The sequence below is a fragment of the Natator depressus genome, chromosome 2, assembly GCF_965152275.1.
Source record: "Natator depressus isolate rNatDep1 chromosome 2, rNatDep2.hap1, whole genome shotgun sequence".
Classification (NCBI taxonomy): Eukaryota; Metazoa; Chordata; order Testudines; family Cheloniidae; genus Natator; species Natator depressus.
Window position 1 is genome coordinate 199,866,486 of NC_134235.1, and position 17,676 is coordinate 199,884,161.

The window sequence follows — 17,676 nt, forward strand, 5'->3', positions numbered from 1 at the left end:
CCTCCCTGGATCCCAGGGACTGGTACGCTGCCCTCGATCTACAGGACACGTACTTCTACAACCACATATTTGAGGGGCACAGGCACTTCTTTCCATTTCGTGGTGGGACACAATCATTACCAATTCACGGTCCTCCCGTTTGGTCTGTCCACTGCCCCCAGGGTGTTTACAAAATGCATGTCAGTGGTAGTGGCCTACCTCAGACGGCGAAGGGTCCAGATATTTTCCTGTCTGGATGATTGGCTTGTCAAGGCCACCTCCCGGTCACAGGTGGGGGATCACGTGGCGCTCCTTCTGTCCACGTACACTGCCTTGGGCCTGTTGGTAAACAACACCAAGTCCATGTTAGTCCCGCTCCAACGCATAGAGTTTATCAGGGTGCTCCTGGACGCAGTGTCGGCCAGGGCCTCTCTCCTGCCAGACAGGTTCGAGACCCTGAAAGCTCTCATCGATTTGGTCACAAGGTTCCCGGTAACAACAGCCAGGGTTTGCCTACAACTCTTGGGTCACATGTTGGCGTGCACGTACATGGTCCGTTATGCCAGGCTCAGGATGAGGCCCCTCCAGTTCTGGTTGGCCTCGAAGTTCTCCCAGGCCACGGACAGGATGGACAAGGTCCTCACCGTGCTGGACTCTGTGATCACCTCTCTACGGTGGTGGTCCGCCCCAAACAACATGCTCCAAGGGGTCCCGTTAAGGGACAGGGCCCCGTCATTGGAGCTGGTGTCTGATACGTCCGACCTGGGTTGGGGGGCCCATGTGGGGAACTTTCAGACCCAAGTCCTGTGGTCGGCTCAAGACCTGACCTTACATATAAACGTCAAGGAGCTCAGGCCGGTGCGGCTGGCATGTATGGCCTTCCGCTCGCACCTGGAGGGCAAGGTAGTCAGGGTCCTCACGGACTCAGTGTTCTATACCAACAGGCAAGGCGGGGCCCAATCCTCTGCCCTCTGCTGCAAAGCCCTCAGGCTATGGGACTTCTGTATAGCCCACGACATCCACTTGAAGGCCTTCCACCTACCGGGCGCCCGGAACGAGAGGGGGGATTGCTTGTGCAAGGACTTTTCCTCACAACACGAGTGGTCCCTGCTCCTGGAAGTGGCCCACCGGCGATGCCCCCGGTTCTGCTCCGGGGGGCCTGGGGAGGGGTGCTATCTCTGATGTCTTTCTCCTGTCCTGGTCAGGCCAGCTTCTCTACACGTTTTCCCACGTTCCCTCTAATCAGCAGGGTCCTGGAGAAGATAGACAGACAAGGCCCGGGTCCTCCTGATTGCCCTGGTGTGGCCCAGGCAGCATTGGTATGGGACCCTCACGGGCCTGGCAGTAGCTCCGCCGTGGCTGTTGCTGCTCCGCCCAGACCTGCTTCTCAGGACCAGGGCCGCCTCCTCCACCCCAATCTGGCGGCTCTTCACGTCGCGGCGTGGCTGCTCAGTGGTTAGGTGGAGAGGAAAGAACGAGCTCAGAGCAGGTGCAGCGCGTCCTCCTCGAAAGTAGATGACCCTCCACTCGCTGTGCTTATTTGGTGAAGTGGTCCCAGTTTCTAGGTGTGCGGTGGACCAGGGTGTCTCCCCGGTGACCGCCCTGATCCAGCTTATCCTTGATTACCTCCTCCACCTGAGGACCCAGGCCCTGGTGTCCTCGTCAGTCAAGGTTCACCTGGCAGCCATATCGGCCTTCCATCCGCTGGTGCAAGGGTACACAGTATTTTCCCATGCTATGACTGGCAGGTTACTTGAGGGTTTGGATCGTCTTTTTCCGTATTCTAGACACCTGTTCTCGCAGTGGGACCTAAACCTGGTGTTGGTTCGTCTCACGGGGCCCCCGTCTGAACCAGTGGCCATGTGCTCTTGGGCTCACCTCTCGTGGAAGGTGGCCTTCCTGGTTGCAATCATGTCAGCCAGGTGAGTCTCGGAGCTCAGGGTCCTGATATCCGAGCTGCCTTTACACAGTCTTTCATAAAGACAAGATCCAGCTCCGCCCACACCCCGCGTTCCTCCCGATGGTGGTCTCCGCCTACCACATGGGTCAGAACATTTTTCTACTGGTCCTCTGCCCCAAGCCTCACACGTCCAGTGAGGAGCGCCGTCTCCACACGCTCAATGTGCGGTGGGCTCTGGCTTTCTACCTCGAGCGGACCAAGCCATTCAGAAAGTCCTCACAACTGTTCGTCGCCTTGGCTGAGTGTGCGAGGGGCCAGCTGATTTCCACTCAGCGGCTTTCCAATCGGATCACTTTGTGAATCCGTTCCTGTTATGAGCTGGCAGGTGTCCCCCCGCCACCCATTGTGAGGGTACACTCGACTTGGGCGCAGGCCTCATCGGATGCCTTCGTGGCCCACGTCCCCATCTAGGACATTTGTAGGGCTACCACGTGGTCTTCGGTTCACACGTTCACCTCGCACCATGTGATTGTCCCCCAAACCAGGGATGATGCCAGGTTCGGCAGGGCTGTCGTCCGTCTTGGGATCTTGTGAACTCCTAACCACCTCCAACAATATCACTTGGAATCACTTATTGTGGAATACACATGAGCAATTACTCGAAGAAGAAAAGACAGTTACCTTTTCCGTAACTGGTGTTCTTTGAGATGTGTTGTTCATGTCTATTCCATATCCCACCCTCCTTCCCCTCTGTCCGAGCTGTCTGGGAAGAAGGAACTGAGGGTGGGGGGAGTGCGCAGCTCCCCTTATACTGCACCAGGCAGGTGCCACTCCAGCGGTCGTGGGGGGCACTCCCCCCTGCGGGTACTGCTAGGGGAAAAACTTCCGGCACCGGTGCACATGGCGAGTATGCACACCTATTGTGGAATAGACATGAGCAACACATCTCGAAGAACGCCACTTATGGAAAAGGTAACTGTCGTCTTTTCTTGGTTCTCAGTTTGTTGCCTTTCAGTTTCATTGTACTTTCTCCGTGCCATTTATTGTTTCATTTCACTTCAGTCACATTCTTTCTTATACTTGGTAAATCCACTATTTTCTTAGGAAGTCTAATTTGGAATTAACATACTTTTGGGGCCATATTCTCTCCTGCACTGAGATTAGTTTCGGTGTGACACTGGGCAAAAAGTTACCCTTCCCTGATTGTCATGGAGCCAGTCCCAGTTCATTAGCTTAAATTAGAAAAATCCCTGAATTGCTCTAGCATATGCCAGATGACTGTGGACCTTTCCCAGTTGTGATTTGGAGTACCTCAGGTGAGCCCTGTGAGGTGCGGGTGGGGGGAGTTCTCTCACTTTATTCCACTTGAGAGCTACCAGAACAGAGAAATGGAACCTTTGTAGAAAACAAAGTTGTGTTATACATAAGCATATCTTCTTTTTTTACCTCCCACTCTGTTCCCCTACTATTAATATTATCTTCGAAGAGCGACTTCTTTAAATCCCATGTTCCCCCTCAGCATAGCATGCTTAGAATCATGTAGAAAGCACTGTTCTTTTGACTGTGCATGTGTGTGTATGCTTATCAGATAACCGTGCTTTTGATATCCTGACTCCTATGGTGGATTGTCCTGAGTGTGGAAGCATTTAGCAGAGATGTGGGCTGGGTTTGTTTCTTTCTCTTTCTTTTTCTCTTTTTTCCTTTTTGTTCTTTCTTCTCTTCATGAACTGCATGGGGACTTAAAGAAAACAAGAGGTGTTTGCTATAGTGAGGTAAAACTAACCTATCAACACAAGTAAGGTAATCCAGTTAGATGATCATTGTTGAGTTTTCAGAGTCAGTAGTGTAATGATGTTGTATGTCTTAAGCAGGCCGTCCCTAGGGGTGTACAGGGCCCGGGACATAGGCAGTGAGTTTCTAATCTACTGGAGGGTGCTCCCCAAGGCCCCACCCCTGTCCCGCCTCTTCCCACCCCCGCTTCGCCCATGCACTGCCTCTTCCCCGCCCAGTTCCGCCCCCTCCCCCAAGCGGGCTGCGCCTTCACTTCTCGCCCATCCCCCCCAGCGCCTCCTGACACTGTGAAACATCTTATCCACGGTAGGTGCTGAGAGGGAGGGGAATATGCTGATCGGCAGGGCCTGTTGGCGGGCAGAAGGCTCTGGGGGTGAGGGGAGGTTCTGGTTCGGGGGCTGCTCCTCCCTCCCTCCCGCCTGCCGCTCACCTCCCCTTTAGCCTCCTCACCCCGCTTGCCCTCCTGCCTCACCTCCCCACCCACCTCCTGCACAAGGCAGTCACCCCAATTCACCGAACCCAAGGGACGGCTCTGGTCTTAAGTATTAGATAGTCTCCTAGCAGTTGTTTCTGAGAGCAGTGATACAGGAGCAAAGTTAAGGCTCCGTTGGTGACCTTAGTTGTGCATCTCCCTACTTTCAAATATTTGGATTTAAGTTTGATCTTAAATTTGAATTTCCAGGGTTCGTATAACATTTTTTGAGAAAACTACACCATTCTCTAAAGGCCTTTTTCCCCTTGAGTAACTGGTGTTTATAATCTTCACTCCATTTTAACCAAGTTCTTTGTCTGGGAATAGAGAACTAAGTTGAAGGATGAAATAATGTGATTAGCTTCTGGATTTAGTAATGCTGACATTCCCTCCGTTTAAAAGATTGGTATGCAGAACGCTGCATGTTAAGGTGAGTAGTACTAGCTTATACTTAAAGTTGCTATTGCATTTTTCCATAAATAAATGTTTCAGTATCAGATATAAAAATGTTGGTATTTTTAACAGAAGGGATAAACAAAGACACTGCTATCAGAAATTGCTTTTAGCCCTAATGTCATTAAAGATAAGTTTCCATTGTTACCTTTGTCATTTTTAACGGAATACGCATTTCTTGAAATATTGCAAACATGGTTTTATTTCAGATAGAGTATATTTTTGTGTTTCAGCATTTACCGTTGTAAATAACATAAACTACAGCTTAATTATTGAAGGGCAATTTGGTGAAAGGGTTAAATTACATACATGGTTTCACAATATACTAACTTATTTTTATAGGCTTTGACATAGACACCCCAGATGATTTTGGCAGGACCTGCCTTCATGCAGCTGCAGCTGGAGGGTAGGTAGCAGCTCTGCCTTCACTTTAATTTTTTTTTTCTTAAATCGTTGATCCTGACAGTGTTTTTCTCCTCTTTTTTCCCCCAAGGAGCTTTGTAGGTATGAACATAACTTCAAGACGGTGTCTTTCTGCAAGCTTTAAAAAGGCATAAACTGCAGTTTCTACTCAGTCATCAATCTTTTATTGTAATGACCAACAGAATCAGTTACTCCTGGGGGAATTCTGCATCAGTGCGTGTGCGTAGAATTCATGTCCCTCGCAGATTTCTTTGCTTCCCCGCAGAAAAATGACTTCTGATGGGGAAGCAAAGGGAAGCCGCAAGAGTGGTCACAAGCCCCTCCCCGGCAGTGTAGGCAGGGTGGTTCGGGTGCCTGGAGCAGCCAGTAGAGATGTAAATCACCTGGGGGATGGGCAGGGGTGGGTGTGTGTGGGTGTGTGACATTCTGTCCCTCTCGCTCGCTATTGCAGCATGTTCGGCATGGAGGGGCAGGGCTTCGGGGTGTTTCTGAGGAGGTAGGTGTAGGACAGGCTCTGCTCCCTCAGGCAGAGCAAAATGCAGCAGCCTGCCTGCTTAGTGAATTATTCCCCTTGTCTTTGTGAATTCCCCCAGGAATATAAAATAGGTGTAAAAGTTTTAAGGCTCCTTTACATTGCCAGAGTGCTGTAAAGGACAGTATGGCCTTATAAATGCTTATGTTGCTTTCGTGATTAGAATGGGTCTAACTTTTTGGACTGAAAAAATTTCCTATCAGAATGTACTCCATGAAGTTTGCTAATTCCTTTTCTGGAGATGGTCAGTAGCTAATATAAATTGTGAGTTTGATTTCCCCAGTCTTCACTTTCTCTTCAGTTGTTTGATGTAACACTGAGCAAATGGCTGCATATATATGTTGCCTAATAACTAGAAATAAAGGGTGAAACCTATCTACATTACTGTTAGGCAAGGGGGTTTGGGGATTTCCTCCAGTGTTCCCCACTTCCATTCTCCATCCATTATATTGTAGTTTAAATAAATTACTGAAATAATGGAAACCAAAGTGATTATGTTGCATTATTTTGATAAATAAAATATGCAGAATTTTAAAATATTGTGTGCAGAAATTTTAATTTTGTGGTGCAGAATTCCCCCAGGAGTAATCTGTGTTATTCCAGTTTCAGGATTGTCTCAAAATGGATTAATTTTACTTGTATGTTTTACTACCTATAGAAAGTACAGACCATGTTATTTAGGGCTATCATTTACCAGAACCCTATGTTAGGAGCACTTCGGAGACACATGGTGAAGGGGTATGGTACCACCACCTCACCTGCTTGCTTCGCTTGTCCCCTTTCCACTCAGTTGCTTACAGTGGGGCATAGAAGCTGTAATTCTGGGCAGCCCTTTGAAATAGGCTGTACAGAGTTGGGGGAGGGCTCTCTACTGCCTTTCCCCATCCACAATTATGTATGAGCTAGCTACAACTTTACCCTCTGTGTGTATATCTTTATAGTATATGCTGTTTGTTATATTTATAAACATCTGGATATTAGATGACTTCTTTCAGCAAATGAGGGGTGCTAACTTATTTTTGATTATTCACTAAGAAAACATGTTTTAGATGTTTTTACCAGCATGTGAGGGAAGCTGAGGATAGCATGAATGTGCTCACACACAGTAAGAGCGTGGGAAACCTGTATGTTTAGCATATACCTGCACATAGATTTGTCAAGCTAAATTTTGCATACAGTAACAAAGTTCTGGAGTTCAGTTAACCAGAAGCAAGGAAATTTTGATTGATGGATTGTGATCCTAAGAATTCAGACCGTAGAAGAACTAGTATTTGTCTAGCATTTTTTCTCTAGGTGGGCATCTTAAGGAGTGCATGTAAACATGTAGGCCTTGATTCTGCAGACACTTCATGCTTGTGACTAAAACCACAATATTAGTCCCATTAACTTTGGCCACCCATTAATAAAGCCAAGCATGTGCACAGGTATTGGGAGGAGCAGTGTATTAGTCACTATAAAATTAGAGTACAGAGTAGCTATTCAATATTGCCTAGAAAAATTGGGCAGTAGATTGTCGTACATGCTCAAGTGCACACAGCTTTCAGGAAATCAAATGGCCAATGCTGCATGCACGTATAATTTTAAAGTAATATAATAAAACCAAGTGTAATTTTTATGTTTGGGGATTTTGGGGTGGTTGTTTACTGGTAGAGCCCTGCAAATTGGTGGATATCCGCAGACCATTTTTGCGATCATGAGTGGATGAGGATACACATTTTATATCTAAAGCCCAGCAAATCTGCAGATATCCGTGGATCATTTTTGCAGATCAGATGTGAAATACAAATTTTTTTATCCGCATAGGGCTCTATTTACCGGTATAAAACATTATCCTTAGAATAAAAATTACTTACTTGTGATGTTACCTCACTCCCATCCTCACATTTAGGCTTCATATCGTAATTTTCCTGTCTCTCTGAAAAATATTCACAGCTATTGCCATAAATATTTTTTAAGATAGCGTTCTTCATAATGCAGTATCAAAGATAGCATATACATTGCAAACTTTGTTTTTCCTGGCACTTATTAATTGGCTTTAAAACAAACAAAAATGTATAAGTAAAAACTTGCCATGGGCTGAATCTTGGCAAAAAGCTCTTAGCATGCATTAATTTTTTCTATTAAGTTTCCATCAAATTAGAAGTGTATTTACTACTTGAGGACAATGCTCTTGTTGATTTCAAAAGGCACGCTACATAAACATCAAAATTCCCACATTTGGACCAAGGACAGTTTATGGTCCTTAATATTTTCTTCTACAACTTTAAAGTCTGTTTTTGGTGGTGTTTTGTATGTAAAATATAGTTTGATTCATTATCAGTAAAAATATTGTTGTGATAAATAACTGTACAGCAATTCTGATAGTTTGTAAAGGGCGCTGTGTTCTTAAAAATTTAATTTGCAATCAATGTTGCATTAATTTAATAGGAATTTGGAGTGCCTAAACCTTCTGCTCAACACTGGTGCAGACTTCAACAAAAAGGACAAATTTGGGAGGTAGGACACAACATTCTAAGTGTGTGGAATTTAGAACTTCATTAAAATATGCACATAAGTAGCACAATAGTTCTGTGTGAAGGAACCCATATTCCATCACAATACATTGCTTTTGGAGTGATTGTATTCATAATAAATTGTTGGGTCCCCATCCAAGCAGTACAACCAATTTAGTCTAAGCATCTTATTGAAAGTTTATGATTATAAAAAAGTCACAAGGTGTTTGATTTGTTACATTCTGTTATATAGTTTTGTGTATTTTAGTATGTATTTGTTTTTTCTTTCAAATTGTCCAATTGATCTCATATGTTACTGTAACTTTAATAAAGATGTTTTTGGTGTAAGGTGCATCCTGATGGGTTTAAGTGGCTCTCAACCTGTAGATTTACTGATTTCTCCTCATTAGCCCACGTGTCAAGGCTATAAATGCTCTTCATCAACCTGTTCACTTTGCCACTTCTGAACATTTTGCAATCTTATATATTTTTTTAAAGTAAAATCTAAATTCTTTTAATAAAATAGCTTTCCTTTTTACCTCCATCCATCCCTTCTTCATATAGCTTTCTCTCGCTTTTACTCTCACTCTGGACTTTCTTCAAATAACCCACTGCTATTGCTAGCCTCAGATTGTTACTTAAGTGCAGACAGTGTGGTTAGTGCTTGTGAAAGACACTAATTAAAGACAGCCAAAGAGATTACAATCAGAAAGACAGACAACTAAGAAGAGATGCTCTGGAAGAACCAGAGGCAAGAATTTATCATTTAAAAATATTCTTCATAGCATCAATGGTTTAGTGGAAATGGTCCCTCAGTCCTTGGTTGAGTGACAGGAGTAGGACTCCAGCAGAAGTATCTGACTGTGAATCATGTCTCCCTTTGAAATCCTACTTGCAGCCTTGGCTGAGTATAGAGGGGTTAATTGTAATAGTTTTCCCTGTGGAAGCTGCACTTAAATTTTTGTTGGTCTGCTGATTATATTTCATAGAATCCTAGAATATCAGGGTTGGAAGGGACCTCAGGAGGTCATCTAGTCCAACCCCCTGCTCAAAGCAGGACCAATCCCCAAGTAAATCATCCCAGCCAGGGCTTTGTCAAGCCTGACCTTAAAAACTTCAAAGGAAGGGGATTCCACCACCTCCCTAGGTAACGCATTCCAGTGCTTCACCGCCCTCCTAGTGAAAAAGTTTTTCCTAATATCCAACCTAAACCTCCCCCACTGCAACTTGAGACCATTACTCCTTGTTCTGTCATCTGCTACCACTGACAACAGTCTAGATCCATCCTCTTTGGAACCCCCTTTCAGGTAGTTGAAAGCAGCTATCAAATCCCCCCTCATTCTTCTCTTCCGCAGACTAAACAATCCCAGTTCCCTCAGCCTCTCCTCATAAGTCATGTGTTCCAGTCCCCTAATCATTTTTGTTGCCCTCCGCTGGACTCTTTCCAATTTCTCCACATGCTGCTTGTAGTGTGGGGCCCAAAACTGGACACAGTACTGCAGATGAGGCCTCACCAATGTCGAATAGAGGGGAATGATCACGTCCCTCGATCGGCTGGCAATGCCCCTACTTATACATCCCAAAATGCCATTGGCCTTCTTGTCAACAAGGGCACACTGTTGACTCATATCCAGCTTCTCGTCCACTGTAACCCCCAGGTCCTTTTCTGCAGAACTGCTGCCTAGTCATTCGGTCCCTAGTCTGTAGCGGTGCATGGGATTCTTCCGTCCCAAGTGCAGGACTCTGCACTTGTCCTTGTTGAACCTCATCAGATTTCTTTTGGCCCAATCCTCTAATTTGTCTAGGTCCCTCTGTATCCTATCCCTACCCTCCAGCATATCTACCTCTCCTCCCAGTTTAGTGTTACCTGCAAACTTGCTGAGGGTGCAATTCACGCCATCCTCCAGATCATTAATGAAGATATTGAACAAAAACGGCCCCAGGACCAACCCTTGGGGCACTCTGCTTGATACCGGCTGCCAACTAGACATAGAGCAATTGATCTCTACCCAGCTTTCTATCCTCCTTATAGTCCATTCATCCAGCCCATACTTTTTTAACTTGCTGGCAAGTCTACATTAGTGTAAACTTCGAACCTGTAAATTGGTGTCCACATGGGGAACTGTGGTGCGCACTGCTATTCCCAATCCCTGTGTCCAAATTGCAGGATAGTATGAACATGCCCTTAGATCCCTCAGTCACTTGTGTAAAATTTTCAAAAACACCTAGGTCATTGACTTCTGAAAATTGTTTATATACTATATTATGCTTTGTAATCGTTTTCCCCCAAGGCTGAGTAATTCATCAATATCATATTTCCATGTGAAATTCAAATTTCAAGTTTCTTTAAAATCAAATGCATATTTTAAAAAAATCGTCATTTGTTTTATTTTCTATACAAGCATATATTTTTGGTACGTTAAGACAGGATGAAACAAATAGACACACCGTAGGACTCCACATTACATCTCAGTTTTGGTCTCAAAACCCTACTGAGCATTCCACACAAAATTACTTTAGGTGTTCTGCAGGAAGGGTTAAATTTCACCCTAAATAAACAGTTGCATTTTGTTCCGGTCTTTCTTGGTGTCTTTGCACTATGGATGATCAGATTTGCTCATGTTTTGTCAGTGAATGGCCTACAATTAAATTGTTTGAACAAATAGATCTTTCAATAATTATTTTTCATTTTCCTGTGCATGTATGTACACCTCTCAACACCCACAAACTGTCCATGTATTGGCTGACAAATATGTACCCTGGACTGCTATTACACTTTTTAAAATGATTTTTACGGAACCATGTAATATTTACATATATTAGAACTGAATTATTCAGCCAATAATAAAATAAAATATAAACATGTTTTTAAAATTTCATTTTATTTTGCATTTTTGTCATTAATCTGTTGTATGTCTTTCTCTTGTATTTGAATGTGTACTAAAGAACTCCACTTCATTATGCTGCTGCCAATTGTAATTACCAGTGCCTGTTCGCCCTTGTGGGATCTGGAGCTAGTGTGAATGACCTTGACGAGAGGGGTTGTACACCACTGCACTATGCAGCTGCATCAGACACAGATGGCAAGTAAGTGTCATGTCATATGAAAGGGTGACTATTTAAAGACTTCAGAGCTGCTGTATTTTGTTTGCTCACTTTCTGTAATCATATATGCCAAATGTAATTTTTATATTTCTTTGAAGATGGCTAAATGGAATGTGTTTGTTGGTCTGTTCAGAATATAAGAAATACTTTGGTTTAAACATGTTGAGGTTGTTTGTTTTTTTTTCCCCCTCCCCATACAGCTAGGTGTATTGTAATCTTCTGGATTTTAATGTTGAAGTCTTAATTGGCTATACACTGTGGATTAAATTCCTGCTCTGCACAAAGTAAATGTGATCTGGGTCTTGGCTGCTTATGAGACTTCCCGATAGCTATACTAGAGGAGTCATTTTTTCTAAAAATTCCGATATTTCAGCTCTAGAGGATTGGAGGCAATATGTTTTAGGTGATAGGTCCTTGACTCTGCCATTTGTTTCCCTTGCTGGATCATCAGACTTAATGCTGTAAGACCAGTCTGAGTTATCCTTATCCTGAGGTAGGCTGAATGTAAAATATTTATTTAAATACATAAACATTTTAACATTTATAGGCGAAGATTGCTTTGACTTTTGTCTTCATTATGGTAACAGTAAAAAGGATTCTCTTGTTATAGCTGCCAAGTTTGGTCAGATTTCTTGGTTTTTTTATTAACGAAATGTGCTCAGAAGCTTTTTGTATTACATCAAAACTAAAAAGACTGTCATTGTTCTGGGACAGTACAAGAAGAGATGTTCTGCATAAAGCTTGCAATCTCAAGACCCAACATGTAGAAGTAACAAACAAAAAGAGAGAGGGTGATGGTAACAATGAGAGGAACATGTGATACAGAATAGCCGTGCATAACTTATTGGGCCTTTTTAAATGTAAATAAAGAGTAGAGATACCAGTAATCACTACTGGCCATTTTAGTAGGCATTAAAGTATATATACCCCTTCCATGTAAAGTCTAGGTTTTTTTGTTGTTTACCTGCTACTTCTCTGTGAGGTATGTAATCCCACTTCCTGCTGGCATTTGTTGAGGGGTATTTACTTTAATTATCACTTAAATCATTCCAAGATTCCAAGTTTCACAGTTGCTCTCAAAGACATCAGTGCCTCAGCACCAGAGTAAGGTTACATTGTTTTGCCAGCGGTCTTGCAGAGGCTAGAGGATGAATTATGATAGTAATATTTCAGTGCTTTGGAAAATAACTCAAAGAATGATCTCCAAAATCCCTGAAATATTAATGTTCTGATGAACAGTTGGCTCTCTGGAAGACAGACTGCCAAGTAGTAGAACCTGAGAAGCAGCTTTTTGAGTGGATGCAGCAACATGCTTAAGACCAGTTGGAAAACAAGTTCTGTCTGGCTCACATTCAGAAGGAGATTAATAATAAAAACAAATAAAACTGGAAATTAGTATTGGGCTGGAATATAGTGCTGGAGACAATGTCAGGTAAGTAATCTATATGGAATCTCTGGAACATTTGTGTGCTTTTTCATAAAGTTTGTGCAGATGTTCCCAGAGATGATTTTCTGAAACAATGGCACTCTTCCTACCTTCTCCCCATTTATAAAAAGCATTGATTGATCACAGGATGACTGTGGGCTGCCATGAAAATGCCATGTGATGCAGCCGTGAAAAAGGCTAGGATGCATCCGGTAAGGGAAGTGTTAGTACCATTTTACAAGGCACTGGTGAGACCTCATCTGGAATACGATATGCAGTTTTGGTCTCCCATCTATAAGAAAGATGAATTCAAGCTGGAAGAAGTGCAGAGAAGAGTTACTAAGATGATCTGAGGAATGGAAAACATACTTTGAATCTCCTCTCATAAAGAGCTTGGCTTGTTTAGCCTAACTGAAAGAAGGCTGAGGGGAGATATGATTGCGCTTTCTAAATATATAAGAGGAATAAATACCAGGGAGGAAGAGGAGTTATTTAAGTTAAATGCCAATGTTGACCCAAGAACAAATGGATATAAACTGGCCATCAACATGTTTAGGCTTGAAATTATACAAAGGTTTCTAGTCATCAGAGGAGTGAATTTCTGGAACTGCTTTCCAAGGGGAGCAGTGGGGGCAAAAAAATCTAACTGGCTTCAAGACTGAGCTTGATAAGTTTGTGGAGGAGATGGTATGATGAAGTTGCCTACAATGGCATGTAGCTGATCTACGACTGCTAGCAGCAAACATCTCCAACAGCTGGTGATGGGACACTAGATGGGGAGGGCTCTGAGTCACTACAGAGAATTCTTTTCCAGGTGTCTGGCTGGTGGGTCTTGCCCACATGCTCAGGGTGTAACTGATCACCATAATTGGGGTTGGGAAGGAATTTTCTCCTGGGTCCAGTTGGCAGAGACTCTGGGGTTTTTTCGCTTTCCTCTGCACCATGGGGTACAGGTGACTTGCAGGTTTAAACTAGTGTAAATGGTGGATTCTCTAACTTGAAGTCTTTAGTCTTCAGTAAATCATCCATAGGTTAGGAGTCTATTACAGGAGTGGGTGGGTGAGGTTCTGTGGCCAGCAACACGCAAGAGGTGAGACTAGATGACCATGATGGTACCTTCTGACCTTAAAGTCTGAGTCTTTGACCTTGTCTACACTAGAAATTACTTTGGTGTAACTTTTATGTCGCTCAGTGGTGTGAATAATCCACACCCATGAGCAAAATAAGTTATACCGACGGAAGTGCCAGTGTAGACAGTGCTATGTCAGTGGGAGAGGTTCTCCTGCCAACATAACTACTGCCTCTTGTCGGAAGTGGAGTATTTAAGTGACGGGAGATTTCTCTCCCATCAGCTTAGAGCGTCTCCATCTACAGCTGGAGAATAGATGTAGTCTGTCTCCAGAGTATGTTTAACAAATACTTGTATTTCTGGGAATCAAACTAGCAAGCCTTAAGTCTGTATCAGATAAATTAGTTGAAAAAAATAGTGAGTTATAAAACAATAGGGATAAGCTTTTGTAGAGGAAAGTCATGCTTCAACCTTTTTAGAAATATTTGGCAGTCATCAAGCTAGCAAATAAATGAGAAGTAGACATAATTTAGTATGGACTTAGTGCTGTATACCACATGAGGTATAGCACATGTTGTGATAGGCATATGTAGGATCAATGGATCTTGAAAGGGGCATTTAGTGCACTAAATGCCCCAACAACTATGTGGGTAAACCCAGACAATCACTATGCTTTCAAATAAACTCACACAGGAAAATGATAAAAGACAAAAACACCCTACCATCTCTGAGTGAACACTTTTCACAAAGCAATCCCTCTATATCTGACCTATCAGCCCTCATCCTCAAAGGAAACCTGCACAACGCTTTCAAAAGATAAACCTGGGAGCTTAAATTCATTACTCTGCTAGACACTAAAAAAGTCATGGACTGAACAGACACATTGGATTTATGGCTTGTTACACAATCTATAACCCACTAACCTCCTCTTTTTATCTTATGACTGCTGAGGTATTAACAGATCATTCTGCCTTGAATGGTCCCTTACAATCGGTGCTAACTACTTTTGCTAAACAATCTGCTCCTCCTTGCATTTTGCTGTCACCGTACCTTTCCCCGACCTGAAGAAGAAATTTTACTTCATGCAACCAGGCATAAGCCAACCATTGACTGTCTGGTGTTAGGAAGACACTGTCTCCCTAGGCATATTACTTATGTAAATGTCTGTTGTGATGGTCTTACATGCTCCTCTACATCTTCTGGTACTGCTCTTTGTCCGTCTGAATACTGGGATACACGGACCACTGTTTGATGTAGTAAGGCATGGCAATTTGATGATCCTATTTGTTGCATATAGTAAAATTGGACTTTTTGTATTTTCAAGGCAAGTACTGGTTTACCAATTAGTGAAAAGTTGAATTTTAACATTATTAATATGGTTCTCATTTGTCACTTCTCACAGGTGCCTGGAATACCTACTAAGAAATGATGCAAACCCAGGGATCCGAGACAAACAAGGATACAATGCAGTTCATTATTCTGCTGCCTACGGTCATCGCTTGTGTCTTGAACTGGTAAAAAAAAAACAAAACAAAAAACAAAAAAAAAAAACCCCGACTTACTGTGAAATAGTTATCTACCTGTAGAGTTCTTCTAGGTTAGGCTGCTGGCCTGGAATTTAAGATCCAGGTTTAATTCCCTACTCTGTGCAACCTTCCACACACATTGCACAAGTCACTGAGTCTCTCTCTGTTCCCCAACTGTGAAGTGGGGATGAAAGTACTTCTTTACCTCACAGGAGTGTTTTGAAGATAAAAACATTAAAGATTATGACACACTTGCATACTGTGGTAATGAGGACATGTAAATAACTTAGACAGAATCAAATGGTTGAAAGGATTGTTGTTCTAGATAGTGGGATAACACAGAGAATATTTTTTGTTTAAAAAACTATAATTTTTCTTCTGTTAGCTAAAGTATTAAAACCACTAGTAGCCCTCTGAGATGTGTTAACTAATTTAATATGAGCTCCTATGGATTAAAAACAAGAGCATAATACGTTTTGCCTGAGAGAGATTTACTTATTTGAAAGCAAAGGATCTAATTTTGAAATATTTTGATCATAGTATTGCAGTGACTAATGGCGACATAATACATTTAAATAACAGCTTCTCAGTAGATTTTGATCAGCACTTGGCACAAAAGTATACGATTTGACATTTGTTTTATCTGTTCCATGTTTACAGTTAGTATTATATGAAAATTACACTTGTATTTTCAATTTTTTCAAGCCTGTTGAACTAAAAAAATTTTTTTAACTTTTAGATTGCAAGTGAAACTCCCCTAGATGTTGTAAGTGTGTACATTTTATCATCATTAAAGTATTGTATAGCAAAATGGAGCATTATGTCTCGGAATACTATTGCTTATCCTAGTGTGTCCAACTGTGTGCTTTCCAGTGAACAGGCATGCATTTTATATTAATACTACTACTTATTATTATTATTACTTCTTGTATTACCATAGCGCCTACGAACCGTAGTCATGGACCGAGAACGTGTTATGCTACGTGCCGTACAAACAGGAAAAAAGACAGTCCCTGCCCCAAGAGGCTTACAATCATATATATAAAGTTTGAATTGGTTTAACCAGTTACATGATCATATTTAGAAATTGCCTAGCCCTGCTAATTGCAATTGCTTTTTCAAGTAGAGTGGAATTTCAGTGGTTGAAACCATTCTTTCTAAACAAACTGATAGGTCCCTGTCTGTTAATTCAGTTATCCAGATGTACTGGGTGGTGTCCAAGCATTTTGAATAGTTGGGATTCTGCTGTATTTAATTAACTGCAGTCCTGAAAAAGAATCTACGTTAATACACCAAGCAAATTTTGAATGGGCCACCACAGGAAAACACACAGGGATTTTTAAACTCATTTTATAATACTATATGTGCCTTGATTCATCTCTTCCTTTTCATGTAAATTTGTGGTTTTTCTCTCCTCCTTCCCCTTGCTGCTGAGGATTACTTTGATTAGGCTTTTCATGTCTGTTTTCTTCATTGCTTTTCCTTCTCCTTCTACTCTTCCCCTTACTTATCATATGTTCCCCACCTATCCAGTGTTCCTTATTGGATAAACTGTTTGTTTGCTTTTATTTAAAAAAGAAAATACCTTATTTGGGAAGAATTTCTTGTTTGAATAGTTCAATGTGAAGCCAAATGAAACACCTGCTAGTTGGGCAGGGGAGATGCAGGAAGAGTGTTGCCTTTACAGCCCGAAGCCTTTAAAAGATTGAAATAGTCATTTATACAATAGTTGCAGGGGAAAAATACCATGTCTGTGGAATTTTGTGCATCTTAATCTGTAAGTGGTGAGGGATAGCAATTCCCATACTATTGTTGAAGAGTGTATTTTAAAACCGTTTTCTTGCATTTAGTCTATATTTGTATTTCTGCTAGCTAATGGAAACATCAGGTACTGACATGCTGAATGATTCCGACAACAGAGCACCAATTAGTCCATTGCACTTAGCTGTAAGTATTTCATTCGCTAGTGATTGTTGGTCTACTGAATCATATAGATGTATGCACAACAGTTTTTTGACTGATGCAAGATAGTTTTGATTCATGCCAGATGTTTATTCACAGGTCAATATCAGTAGTTTTCAGTTAGTAATATACATGCTCTCTTACGTGAGTTGCATAAGATTTTGTATATCAATTGTAAATGTGCTCTTGAAGAAACACTGTCAACATCAAATCTGTTCAGTATTAAAAAAAAAAAAAAAGTTAAAACTGGTTTCAAGTACTGTACCTGCTGCTGAATTCCCTTGCCAATTTTTTATTATTTAGAGCAACCTTTCCCTATTTTAAAAAATGTTTTTCTCTCCCCTGTTGTTTCTGAAAGACACACACAAATTATAAGGGAACTGACTACACAGGGAAAACAATGAAACCAATCATATAAAAGTGCAGTGAAATGCAAAGTAAGCAAGCTTGAATTAAGTATTTTTTCCCTCTAATCATTGTTTTACTTGTAATACGAATAGGTTAAAATAATTAAAAAGTGTCCTCTTCTAAATAAGTGTAAAGCAA

General features: G+C 42.0%; 1 protein-coding gene across 3 annotated transcripts in view; it reads left to right on the forward strand.

Annotated features, from left to right (window-relative positions):
* Window positions 1–17,676, forward strand: part of ANKRD28 (ankyrin repeat domain 28) — a 235,172-nt gene that overhangs the window by 172,733 nt on the left and 44,763 nt on the right. For all 3 annotated transcript variants that reach the window (XM_074945705.1, XM_074945703.1, XM_074945704.1), the window contains 6 exons: window positions 4,938–5,001; window positions 7,978–8,046; window positions 10,989–11,129; window positions 15,045–15,156; window positions 15,908–15,934; window positions 17,041–17,115. In XM_074945705.1, the coding sequence (XP_074801806.1) occupies window positions 4,938–5,001; window positions 7,978–8,046; window positions 10,989–11,129; window positions 15,045–15,156; window positions 15,908–15,934; window positions 17,041–17,115 (488 nt within the window). The remainder of the gene's footprint in view (window positions 1–4,937; window positions 5,002–7,977; window positions 8,047–10,988; window positions 11,130–15,044; window positions 15,157–15,907; window positions 15,935–17,040; window positions 17,116–17,676) is intronic.